Source organism: Psammomys obesus, unplaced genomic scaffold, assembly GCF_907164565.1.
Source record: "Psammomys obesus unplaced genomic scaffold, mPsaObe1.curated_primary_1811, whole genome shotgun sequence".
Lineage (NCBI taxonomy): Eukaryota > Metazoa > Chordata > Mammalia > Rodentia > Muridae > Psammomys > Psammomys obesus.
In genome coordinates, this window is record NW_026596095.1 from 9,992,261 (window position 1) to 10,005,609 (window position 13,349).

The 13,349-nt window shown below is 46.0% G+C and overlaps 1 protein-coding gene across 1 annotated transcript in view; it reads left to right on the forward strand.

The window, feature by feature from the left end:
- Abca4 (ATP binding cassette subfamily A member 4) overlaps positions 1-13,349 on the forward strand; it is a 121,729-nt gene that overhangs the window by 57,806 nt on the left and 50,574 nt on the right. Inside the window, exons 14-17 of the mRNA XM_055628198.1 lie at positions 1,642-1,864; positions 5,851-6,072; positions 7,751-7,955; positions 11,135-11,200. Coding sequence (XP_055484173.1) covers positions 1,642-1,864; positions 5,851-6,072; positions 7,751-7,955; positions 11,135-11,200 — 716 coding nt within the window. The remainder of the gene's footprint in view (positions 1-1,641; positions 1,865-5,850; positions 6,073-7,750; positions 7,956-11,134; positions 11,201-13,349) is intronic.

Genomic DNA, 13,349 nt, shown 5'->3' on the forward strand with positions numbered 1-13,349 from the left:
CTCAGGGCTCCAGGATCTCCTGAAGGAACCCCAGGGACAGGGGCCAGTCTGGGGAGACTAGGATTCTAACTGAAGAAGCTGCTGGCCTGTGCTCCAGACAGAAGCAGAGGAGAAAGTAAAGTGGTAGAGGGTTAGGGGTACAAAAGGGAAGTTAGAGGTTAAAACAATAGGAGCGAGGTTGAAGCTGGGGATGCTGGCTGTTCACATTTCCACTTCGTATTTTGTTTGGTATGTGGAAGGGTTCTGGTAGGAGCATTTTCCCAGTGATTGCCAGATCAGCAGATTCGGACTGCATGGCAAGTAGGTCTGGTACCTAGGAGCCTCAGAATAATGCAGCTCGTTCACTAATTAACATTCCTATGATGTACGTTTGGTGAAAAAAAAAAGTAGAGGAATGTGTTGGATGAGCTCTGGCCTCCTTCTCTGACCACCCCCATCCTAAAGCCCGTCCATCTTTTGGCTAGTGATATGCTAAGCAAACAGCCTTTACCATTGAAAATAGATTTTGGAGTGGGAGAGAAAGGGACAGAGAGGGAGAGGGGCTCAGAAGGCTTATTACTGTGGTGTCAGTAACCCTCCCTGACCTGCAGTTGGCTTAGGAATTTAACTCTGGGGTAGTCACTACAGCCTGTGTGTATAGCTGTGGGGTCTGGGAAGCCGAGACTGGAGACCTTGGAGAAGAGTGTAGCTACCGGCTGAAGAGCTTATAAAATAAAATCTGGAGTGCTCACAGGACAGCGGCTCTCAACACTGTGGCCCCATTAGTTACCCAGCTCTGCAGAAGACTGTAGAGATAACAGAGCCTGTTCAGCAGTTAGTTTTTCCTCTGGATAAGAAGCAGAGAAGTAGAGCCAAGGGCAAAAGCCCAGGCCCACTTTCAGGGTCAGAAGAGGAGGGGCTGACAGGGAAAAGGGTAAGTGTGAAGAGGCAGTGGGAAATGGGGTCATTCAGTATGGGAGAGTCCCCTGGTGGCCAACCCCAGAGGTGCATGCTTTTTGATTGCTTGGTTCTCTCCCTAGGGCCATTTTGAGTGAAACTATCCTCCCACGCTGGCATTGGGCCCTTCCTGTGACAACACCCAAGAGTTTCAATAGATAACAATCCCAAGGGCTTTACTGGTGTATTATTCACAGGGAAAACCTGTAAATCTTAGCCTAATGCGATTCCATTGTGCCAAATCTGTTCTGCTTGCTGAGACCGTATCCTGGGATCTTCTCCACTTATGAATGGCTGCTGAAATCAGTAGCTATTGGATCACTGATTTGTTCCAATCACCTGTATTACCAGGTCTAGAGTCTTTCCCACAAGCCTTTACAGGGAAGGTCTATACTATATGACAGTGATGGTGTGGCTTTATTCCTACACTTTATTTATAGACAGCATCCATCTGGGCCGTCAGGAAAGGCACTATCTTGCTCTAAAGAAACAGTCATTCCTTGTGGCAAATGAGAAAATGGAATAGAGTTCAGCCTAGTGAAAGTCTAATGCCTTATTTTTCTCCTTTCCTTTCCTTTCCTTTCCTTTCCTTTCCTTTCCTTTCCTTTCCTCTGGACTTCATCCTCAACTCTTCATTCAACAAATATTTACTTCATCTCTACCAGGTACATAATGCTCTGTTATGCTTCCTTCCTCTCACTTTAGTTTTATGATCATCCTGAATCGGTGTTTCCCCATCTTCATGGTGCTGGCATGGATCTACTCTGTCTCCATGACTGTTAAGGGAATTGTCTTGGAAAAGGAACTAAGGCTGAAGGAAACCTTGAAAAACCAGGGTGTTTCTAATGCTGTGATTTGGTGTACCTGGTTCCTGGACAGCTTCTCTATCATGTCAATGAGCATCTTCCTCCTGACACTGTTCATCATGGTAAGCCAGGTGCAGAAGCCCCTGACATTTCTTAAATGGTTTCACTCACTGTTCCTGCTCCCTTCCTGTTAAAGAGTGTGTGCCTGCACTAGTTATCTGAGCATTAAAGATAACAAGACAGGTAGCTTCCCAGCCTTTCAAACAAGGCAGAGCACTTGAAGAGCCAGTACCTTCACCCCCCCTTCCACCAGAGCCATTGTATTGTGACATCTTCCCATCTCCATCTTCCTGCCTAAGAGGGTCACTTGTGGTCTACATAGATTTTTTCCAGTCCATTTTATGACCATGTGGAGGCTGCTATTAGCAAAGCCCAGTATGGAACTGTTGTGGTTAAAGGTTGCCTCTTCTAAAGAGTGTTTTCTAGAATTACCATCCCAATATCTGGTTATGGTTAGAACGTGGCAAACATTGATGGTGTTAAGAGAGGAAGGGATCTGGACAGTTTGTCAGTCATCCTCAGGGCCAGGCCACTAGCTTCACGAAGCAACCTCCTTCTGCCTGCAAAGAGCTCCAAGGACTTTGTTTTAAAAGAGGGAATTTGGAGCCTGTCCTTTCTAAGCGATAGGGCGTTTTTAGTGCCATGTCGTTCGTCAGTCTATCTTCTGCAAGTCTGTGACTTCCCTGAAAGCTAGAGTTGAAAACAGAACATTGTTTCACAGTACACTGCTACCCTACACATTTTATACTTTTAGCTCCTTCCTACATGTCCAGATTTTTGGACATGTTGGAATCTGAGCACACACATTTGATGATTTTTGATGTTTTAGTGGATGGAAGCTGGTGTCTGAAATAGGTTTGGCAAGCTTGTCAGACTTTGTCACTGTCATCATACCGAGTGTCACTCTGCATGAAGCAATATGTGGAGTGGGCCGTAGGCTGGATGAGTGTCTCCCATTCCATGTTGGATCATGGGTACCTGATCTAAGAATGTTCCATTATATATCTTGTCCAGCCAACACATATCTGTTTAATCCAAATCCTGCCCTGGTTTTCTAGCCAAATGTCCTTAACCTAGGGCATTCTATCTCTGCTATTACACCACGAGCCAGTGAGCTATGGTGTGAATCAAACCTTAAAACCAGTGCCTAGGTGAGGGTCATTCTATTCAAACAACCTCCCTTCACCCAGCATGGCTTGATGTTTACAAAGAATACCAAAGCTCCACAGAGGTGAGAGGAGTAGCCCCCGGAGGCCCTCTGCTCTGCCCCACACCCTGGTTGGGGAGGCCCTTTCACCAGCAGATGTTTTGTAGCTTTAGAATTAAAGGACCCAGTAAGTAAACTTGGTTAAATGGCTGAGGCTTGCCCTGACTCCTTGCTGATAAGTGACACAGAGACCTGCCTTCCAAAGAATGGGTTTTTAGTACTTCAAAGCTCTCTGGACGTGAGGCAGAGAATGTTCACCAAGAGCTTCTAGCACAAAGAAGCTTCTCCTTGTGGGAACCAGAACACTGTTCCAATAATGACGGAAACGGAGCTTTCCACACCAAAATAAGGTTTTCCTTTGAATGTCTCCCCCCCTCCCCCACTACCTTTTTTTCCATGTCCCTTCCTCCCCAGCTCCACTGTGCAGGAAAGAAGCTGGGAGCAGGGACAATGGGAAGGTTCCATTGTTATTTGGTCTACAAGGAGCAGAAAGGAAAGTGGCTGTTGGAGGACGCTGGGACAGGGAGATGGCGAGGCTAGCTGAAAGACTGGCACCCCTGTTTGAAAACCACCAGAAACTCCACAGTATAGATGTTTGCAGGACTTTGCTCTGGGCTTGGCTAAGAGTTTGAATTCATTCTACAGAGAACAATAAAAACCCTCCAGTCCAGTCGTGACCTCTATTTAGATTTCCTTAGATTTAGGTTCGCCTTAAGTGTGGCTCCTGTCCATCCCTCCCTTTTGCATATTTCCTCTTCATCTGGTTTTCAATCTGTTCCTTTAATGCCCAACAGGCACGAGAGCATGAAGGAGAAATGGTGTTCATGGGAGATAAGACGCACATTAGTTCCACTTGGTTCTCACGGGCTCAAGACAGATATAACTAATTGGTCTCTTTTTCTACTAAGAGGAAAGTAGTGATTCGGGGAATCCCTGTCAGTAGATCAGAGCCTGTTTAGAGATGAGGCAGTTCCAAAAGATGGAGGGAAAAGGACAAAAATGTAGGAAGGTCTCAGGAGTGCTGTGCTGTGTGACATGTCTGCATTCATTCCCCAATACACCACAACTCAACTGCACCCCATGAACATACGGGAGGTGGCCAAGCAAGTATTGACTCGGAAGCCTAAGACATACTCCCAGAATTCTTGTACCTCTGTGTTCCCGAGAAAAGAATGAGATGATCTGTGTGTACTTGGGAAAGCAGAATTTGAAAAGAACAAAGGGGCTGACCCCTTTATAGGGGCTTGTAGTAAACAGGATGAAGAAGACTTAATACAGTTGAACACCACCTCAGTCTATCCTGCAATGTAAATGGGCTTGTTCAGAAAAGGTCCCTAGTTTGTTTCTACTGGGTCTTGTACATAGGTTCTCTGAAAAGCACAGCGTCCGTGGATGAGGAGGACCATTTCCAAAGGCTCTGGACCCTTTACTGATGTTTCCACCCGTGTGAGTGGCAAACCTCAGAAAGCAAGCGCTAATGATGAGTTAGCAGGCCGAGCCCAGGCAAAGGGTCAGACCTGTTGGCCGTGGATATCCTTTTCTATATTGTTTCAGGGTGCTCGTGGTATTGAAAGGCCTAGTGCTCAGGCCCTCCTCCCCTGCCCGAACACTATCTCCTTCCCACTGTAAACTTGCTGAGCTGACCCATAGTTACCGTTAGAAGACTAACTTGGGCACATTGAGATATTTTTATTTTTTTAATTTTTTATTCTTTGAACGTTTCATACTCTTCTACAATGTATATTGACAGTATCTACCTACGACTACCGGCTTCCAACCCTCCTTAGGACCCCCCCATTCCATGTCCCTCCCAGCTTCATGTCCTCTTTTTTATTTTTATGTAATACTACTTCCCTGAGTCCACTTAGTCAGAGCTATATGCACACAGAGGTGTAAACATCCGCTGGGGCACGACCAACCTACCACCAGCCAAATGCCAGAGGACAGTAGCCGTGAGCTGCCGATAGCTGCTCTGATGGGGCGGGGCCTGTGAGCCCCTTCTGCATCCATGCTGGAATGTTGCCCGCCTGGGTCTTGCGCACATAACCTCAGCTGCGTCACGGCCAGAAGTCAGCACTTCACAGTCTCTGCGTCTGCCGGCTCTTTCATTCCTCTCCTCACCCTCTCCGCCATGAAGTTCCCCGAGCCCTGTGCGGTGGGAGGTTGCTAGAGATGACCCACCCACAGCTGAGCACCCAGGGTTACTTACACTCGGCACTTGGACCACTTTTTGTCTTTGCATCAACTGTTACTGTTACCCAGGGCAAAGGAAGCTTGTTAGACCAAAGTTGAGGGCAACACAGGTCTTTGGGTACAGACGTAGGTATTTAGAGCACAGTTTGATAAAATGATAGTAGCTTCTTACCTGAGGCCTATTATTACCCCATCACGGCCTTTTGACCAGCTTTACAGTACCAATCATCAGTGCTTCATGAACCAGGCAACTCTAGACCACAAGTGGCCTAAGACTCCACTAAAGGAGCAGGGAAGCAGGACGAAAAATATCTCCATTGGTTACAGTCCCCGCTTAGAAGTTACTTGGCAGTGGCTGATGGGTTAAATTGCTTGGTGATTGGGTTTTGGTTTACTGGTTGAGAGCCCACAACCCTGGAGCTGGCTCAGCCTGGTGGTTTCTCAGTTGTGTTGGCATGGGTAAGACAAGAGAACTCAATGCTTTTGAGTGTGCATGCGGAAGTTTAAGCACTAGGCACTGCCAGGCAGGAGCCCCTTCCGGGGCAGCAGAAGGCTCTGGCATCACTGCACACAGGCAGGCCCCTGAGTGGAACCCTGCCTCTGGGCACGAGTGAGAATTATTGATATGTGTGATCTCTTTGATTTCAGCACGGAAGAATCCTCCATTACAGCGATCCCTTCATTCTCTTCCTGTTCCTATTGGCCTTCTCCACCGCAACGATCATGCAGTGCTTCCTGCTTAGCACTTTATTCTGCAAGGCCAGCCTTGCAGCAGCCTGCAGCGGGGTCGTCTACTTCACCCTCTACCTACCCCACGTCCTGTGCTTTGCATGGCAGGACCGGCTGACAGCTGACCTGAAGATGATTGTGGTGAGGCCCTCGGGGCTGACCTCTAGCTTATGATATAGATGTCCTCTGATGAGTACATGACCTCTTGGCCTGCTCTCTAAGAAGGGCCACTTTGCCTTTTGACTCAAGAAGACATAAGCTTGAAAGGCTAATACAGAGCTTGGTTTAGGAGCCGGAGTGAAGGCAGCCTTCACCTAGAGCAAGGTCGCAGTTACGCCTGCCTGGCGCTGCTTGACTAATGTGCCCTGGGAAGCCATGGGGAAACTGAGTCCGCTCCTGCCTTCCTTTGTTTCTGCATGAGAGGAGAACCAGCTGACCCATTCCCTGCACCCTTCTTTTTTTCCTGTTTGAGAAGCATCAGATGAGAGGAACGCCCTCAATGTCTGTCTGCTCAGAAAGATGGGTGCATTAATTAAGACGGGAATCATTGTTCTGAAGGATATCGGATTAAGAGAATCTCTGTGTCTTTCTTGTGTTCTAGCAGTGTTTGCTAGAGCCCCACTGCCACCACTGTTAGGCTCTCTGGCCAAGAGAAGACTCTAGAAGCTGGCTTCTGATGGCTTGGGAGACCTCTTAGTTCAGGATTCCCAAATGAACACAGGTCTTTTTTCTAATTGTGTTCAAGCGAGCTATTTGCACCCTCTCATTAGCCTCAGCCCTAAAGGGTGCAGTTTTCAGGTGCTGGGTAAGGGCTACCCGCTGCCCCTTTGCCAGAAGAACCTGTTCTCAGGACTCTGACTCCAGGGCATCTGCCTTTTATTTCTCATGTTAAATCAGAAGTTAATTGCCACTATTTATAGAGCTCAGTTTTCTGAGACGATCACAATGGATAATAGTAAGAAACTCTTGTGACTCAGGCTGTGGGCAGAGCTGGGTAATTTTGGTAATCGTAGGGTTGTTACATGGTACTGGGAAGCCACAGTTAGCTTCTCCGACCTACCAGGAAGCTTCAGGTCTGGCAAGTACAGATAAGAGCTGGGTTGATTTAATTTTAAGTGTGTGTGTGTGTGTGTGTGTGTGTGTGTGTGTGTGTGTGTGTGTACATATAGCAAGTGGGTTCCTTCCTTTGGCTGAGAGATAGTCTGAACTCTATCCAGAGTCCTCCAAATTACAGAGAACCTCCCAGCAAAGGAAAGCATGCTCTGATGTGTCAGGGACCACCCATGGCGACTTGGCTGGTGCACTTCCTCTTCAGACTTCCTTCTGCAGTCTTTCTAGCCAGTGGACTAGTTTCTGCACAGAGAGCCTAAGATGAGTCCTAGCGCCCTTGCTGGCCATGGGGAAAAGATGACTTTGAGCCTCCTTCCTTTGGGAGTCTCACAAAGCAGCTCGATTTGGCATCTTTGTTCTGCCCAGAACTGTGTGGTCTCCTGAAAGTGGAAGGGAGAGGGGAAGTCAGGGGGAGAGAACAGCAGGAACTTCAGTTCCTTTGGGGTCTCATACTTCTCGCGTGTCGCTTCTTTATCATCCCATTGCAGCCTAACTATATTCTATTGACCAGGTGAGCGGTGGCTCATGAGGCATCAGGTAGGAGCTTTTGAGGCCTACCAAGCCTTTCTAGAATTTTATTCCCATGAAAAGACCAATCTAAGCCCTCTCTAAGTGGGGCCTTAACCTCAGACACAACCTAGACCCTTTTTGGTCATCTCCCTTTCCTGCCCAAATTGTCTGTTTCCCTTATTGTCTCTGCTCATTGCAGAGCCTGCTCTCTCCAGTGGCGTTTGGGTTTGGCACCGAGTACCTGGTTCGCTTTGAAGAGCAAGGCCTGGGTCTGCAGTGGCACAACATTGGGCAGAGTCCCATGGAAGGGGACGAGTTCAGCTTCCTGCTGTCCATGAAGATGATCCTTCTTGATGCTGCCCTGTACGGTTTGCTTGCTTGGTATCTTGACCAGGTTTTTCCAGGTAAGCAAGGGGAAGTAAGGCTGCTTTATCACCCCATGGTCAAGAGGATTAGAATATCAGATGCAGAGATCTGGCCCAATCCTCTAGTTTAAGCTTGATCCCCTCTAAGCTATTCGAATGTTAGCTCTCAGGGCCAGCATTAGAATTTACACCTAGAAGTTAAACCTCCACCAGCGAATTATCGTCTCCACTTTAGAAACAGGTCTAGAACTAAAGCTGCGGAGATGGCTCAGTAGGCAAAAGTAATTGCTGTGCAAGCATGAGGACCTGAGTTCAAATCCCCAGAACCCATATAAAAGCTGGGCATGTCTCCAGGTGGCTGTGAAAGTGGAGACAAGTGGATCACAGGAGCTCTTTATCAGGCATGCCCAGCCAAAACAGCTTCCGGTTTGGTAAATGATCCTATCTCAATGAAATCAGGTGGAGAGTGATAGAAGAAGACAACTCCAGCCTCTGCATTCATGCTGATGAGTATGTATATCCACATACATATGTGTACATGTGTGTACCACACACACACACATACACACACACACACACACACACACACACACAGAGGCAAACAGATTAAGAAGTGCAGAATCTGCTTCCTTGCCATCGGCGATCCACTTTTCCATCCTAAACCTCCTTCCACTGTCGCCCCCACAGCTCTGTCCTCCTCACTGGATGCAGATGGAGCCTTTTCCAGTACAGGCAGATGGCGTTAACATCTCTGTCCACATCCCTTCATGGTCCATTCCCCGCACTGAGCATAAAGCCCACCCGGGCCTGCCATAGCTTCGTTATCTGCTTTCCACTATCCCCTTCATCTCCTGTCCTTCCCTTCTTCCCCATGTCTGTCTGCTCCACTCACTGTGACCTCCTCACAGAAGTTCAGCACACTGAGCTCACTTCCTTTGCAGGACCTTCACGCCTGTTGTTTTCACTAGCAATGCCTTTCTCCTCAGGCTATTCCTCCTATCCACAGGCTCTCTCCTTCACTCTTCTCGGGTCTCTGTTCAAATGTCACCGTATCACAGGGATCTCTCTAGACTGAAGACTACTAGATCTTTGTCATTATATGGCCAACATTCCCTCCATAGCCCTAACACTTTATCCTACTTTTTTTTTTTTTAGCATCATGTGACATAATGTCACCTGGTGTGTGAGTTTACAGACTTACCACCTGTCCTAGGACATGAGCCCAGGAGAGCATGAACATGATCTGTTTATTTCACTGGGATGGCCTGGAAGCCCTGGCTATTGCTTGGTATTTGGTGGACACTGACTCACTGTCTAACTGACCTGAAGCATGGAAAATCAGCGACTGGGTCAAAATTAGCCATTCGCAAAGTTTTGTATCTCCCTTGTAGAAACTCAGATTTTCCTTCAAATTAGCATTTTCTATAGCTGAAGAAGTTTCCTCTTTATCTGAATCATCTCCATGTCAACCAGGAACCTTCACTATACAATGACTTCTGGGTCTAGCTCTTGACACTATGGCTAAAAGCAGATAGGGGAGACTGAGGATGGGCCTTGTCCCTCAAAGGAACAAGCTAATAGTTCTCAGAAATGAATGGACGGGACCAGGTGTGGTAGACTGTGAGTCCAAGTGCAGCCTGGGTTGCACAGTGAGATCCTATCATAAACAAAGAACCAGATCAAGCAAACAACAAAACTGTGCAGCAATCCTGAATGGAAGAAATGGCTAGGCTAAGTCCTGAAGCTTGGGGTTATGTTCCAATTGAAGGAAGATGTAGTTTCTAGAGTTTTTATTAACAAGGGCCATGGATAGCATGGATAGTATGCCTTAAAATAAAAGAGGGTTTTTGTTGTTGTTTTGAGGGAGAATGATATATCTGATTTACAATCTGAGTTACAGTTGATCACTGCAAATGAAGTCAAGGTGGCAGAAACTTGAAGCACCTTGCAAGGTTGTATTCACAGTCACAAGAAGGGAGCGGTGAATTTACCTCATTGCCTGAAAGCTAGAAATCAGAAATGAAGCTGTTGGGAAGGCTGTGCTCCCCACCTCTGGCTTTCCCTGGCTTGCAGGCACATCGCTCTGATCCTCCATTTTCACATGACATTTTCCCTGTGTTCCAATCTCCTCATGACTGTTGTCTTCTGAAGGCTCTATATGCTGTTACATTAGGAATACCCCACTCCAGCATGACCCCACCTAACTCAGCTAAGCACGCCTGCCTCCTAAACAAGGCCACATTTTGAGATAAGAAGCTGGGGCTCTGGTGCCCCCCCTTTTTCAATATCCACATTTTTATAAATATCAACATTTTAGAGAGAAAAATGTTACCAAGAGACCTGAGCTAGAAAGTAGGGAGCCAGTTTTCCTTAAAATACAGCTGAAGCCAGTAGGATGGCATGGAAGAGTTAAGAATGGTGAGATTATAACTAGATTGAGGGTGTTATAGAATTCTTCCGTTTCCATTTAATTTGCTATGGCCTGGGCCAGATGGCTCAAAGTTCGTGCACCTCAGTTTCTGCATCCTGCAGAATTCAATGATGTAATACATGGGAAGTATACAATATACCCGTTAAATAAATAGAGTCTAGCAAATATTTACAATCAGCAACATTACTGTTTTCTGGTAACTGCTTTAAAAATGGCATGATTTAGTTCTTTAATAGCATTCATTTCTTGGAAAACTGATGTCAACCAAGATCATCGTTAATGTTGCTGGTAACACCCCCCAAAAAACCCGATGGTTATTTTGATTGAAAACTTATTGAAAAGCTTGGATGTGGTGGTGGCTCATGCCTTTAATCCCAGCACTCACAGAGGCAGAGGCAGGCCAATTTTTGTGAGTTCGAGGCCAGACTGGTCTGCAAAGTGAGTCCAGGACATCCAAGGCTACACAGAGAAACCTGGCCTCAAAAAAAGAAGGAGGAGGAAGAAGAGAAGGAAGGAAGAAGGAAGGAAGGAAGAAGGAAGGAAGGAAGGAAGGAAGGAAGGAAGGAAGGAAGGAAGGAAGGAAAGAGGGAAGGAAGGAGGGAAGGAAGGAAGGAAAGAAGAAAGCTATTGAAAGAAACAGTCTGTCGGATAGCCTTATGTATCAGGAGCTACATAATGGCGTGATTCTAACATACCTACAGCTATAATTTGAGATTTAGAGGGGCCTATTGTAGGGCTTGCATGTTGCAGTAGGCTGGTTTTTCTTCACTTGCTTTCCTGTTTTCAGGAGACTACGGAACACCTCTTCCCTGGTACTTCCTTCTACAGGAGTCTTACTGGCTTGGAGGTGAAGGTAAGGTTTTTGTTGTTGTTGTTGTTTTGTTTTTGTTTTAAATTAAAGCAGCCAGGTGATAGTGATGCATACCTTTAATTCCAGCGTGTGAGAGATGAGAGACAGTGGCAGGCAGATCTCTGAGTTTGAGATGTCTTCAGCCATATCTTCAGAGTGAGTTCCAGGACAGCCAGGCCTTTGCAGTAAAACCCTGTCTTGAGAAAACAAAACAACAACAAGAAAATTAAGACAAAATGACAGTAGAAACACGTCAGGGTTGAAATTAGTTCTTTGGGGGATGTGCAAAGACGTGTGGAAGGTGTCAAGTGCATGATTCCTGATAGTCAGGTGGACAAGCAGGTTACCACGATGTCACAGCCTCCATAAGCTTTGATGAATCAGGGCCAGATCGAAAGGCAGACAACTGGCAGTTCATCCTGGAGGATTAAATACCTGTTGAAAGGTTTCACCATGTTAGGAGTCAAATATCTTTTCCCAGCTTTTAAAATGTAGATCTGTGAATCAGGAAAGGAGCTTTGCTGTCTCCTTCCTCCTCTGCCATTAGTCTCCATATTCTCAAAACACACAGTAATTCCCTCTCTGAAGATGAGACAGAGGCTGTGCTGTTGATCTCCAAGACAAATTCTACCAAGGCTTTCTTATGGTTGGAGAAGAAGACCAAAAGGACATTTGATGAAATGCTTTCTAAATATACTTTATCTATTCTTCCTAGACAAAACAGGAGGCCTAGAGATTTCTACAAGTCAGAACAAAAACCTCAGCTCAGTCTTTTGGAATTCTGAGAAGACAGAGAAATTCTAGAGATATGAGCTATAGTGTCCCCTAGAACTGGGAGGTTCTGGAAGGGAAAAAAAATGCTCTTGATGTTCAAGCTCATCTCTCACCTATCTGCTCTTCACTTGGAATTACTGGGCCTGAGCCTAGGCCAGGATTATTTAGGTTTCCTTGGAGCTTAATCTGGAGTGTTTAAGAGGCTTGTATAGATTTTTGTTTGTTTGAAATTTTGAGGGGCTCCCCTCATATTTTTCTCTTTATATAAATATATGTATATTTAATAGTTCAAACAAACAGGATTTTGGCAGCCCAGTATTTTTCCATTATATTTTTTGTGCATCATGTCAATCTCCAATCCTTTAAATGTCTACTGTAATAAAGTTATCAGCCACCATAGATAAGAGCATTTAATACATGACTGTCCCTGAAACATTATTAATGTCAGTGAATATCAGGGTTCATGCTCCTTTCCCCCTCTATTATCCCAAGAGATGCTCTGCTATTCAAGAAAAGAAAAATCTTGAGAAACATGTTCCTTGAAAATGAGACACAAACACTTCTGCTGACAGAAGTGGAATATTTTTTCACCTGCTTCAGAGGCTAGAATAAATACAATCCCTCACACTATCTAAGAAATGGGGCCTCAGAGACATCAGCTTCTTACAGAAAAGCTGATGGACACTAGGGACAGAATCTAGAATAGCTGAGGACATTTCACAAGGAGAAAGCCACTCCAGTGGTTATTTAGAAAGATATTTGTTCTAGTTCTTCATTTCACGTGAGGACAGCATGATAACCGGTATGTCGACCTCAGGAATTGTAGAGAATGGACTCAAAACTGCTTCAGGAAGCAGGGACAGCACGTCTCTGAGCACTGAGCCAGCCTGCTGCTCCATCACATCCTGCAAATCTAGGGCCCCTGGTGGGCTGATGTGGAGAATACTCCCAGATGCTTACCCATCTGTACTTGAAGCAAAGCCCTAAGGGCTTGGTGATGGTGGCTTCCTCTTCTTCCTGCTTCCTCTCCGGCTGGCTGGCCTTTCTGCTTCTTCCCTTTCCAGGATGTCCTTGACACCCTCTTAGACCAAATGCCAATTTAAAAACAAAAAAAAATCTATGGTGTGTGTGTGTGTGTGTGTGTGTGTGTGTGTGTGTGTGTGTGTGTGATGTAATCCTGTGTACCCACCAGGCCTCATGTTAATACCAACATTCTTGAATGCCAAATAGGTGGTCTTCTCAAGGGAGCTGTTTATCAAACTCTGATTTAAGCTGGCTACCCATCATATCACTATAGATTTTTGCGCAAGGTTCCCATGGCTGACATGTTTCAGGTTGGAGCAAAAAGGACCAGATAGCAGGCTAAAGAAAAACCCAA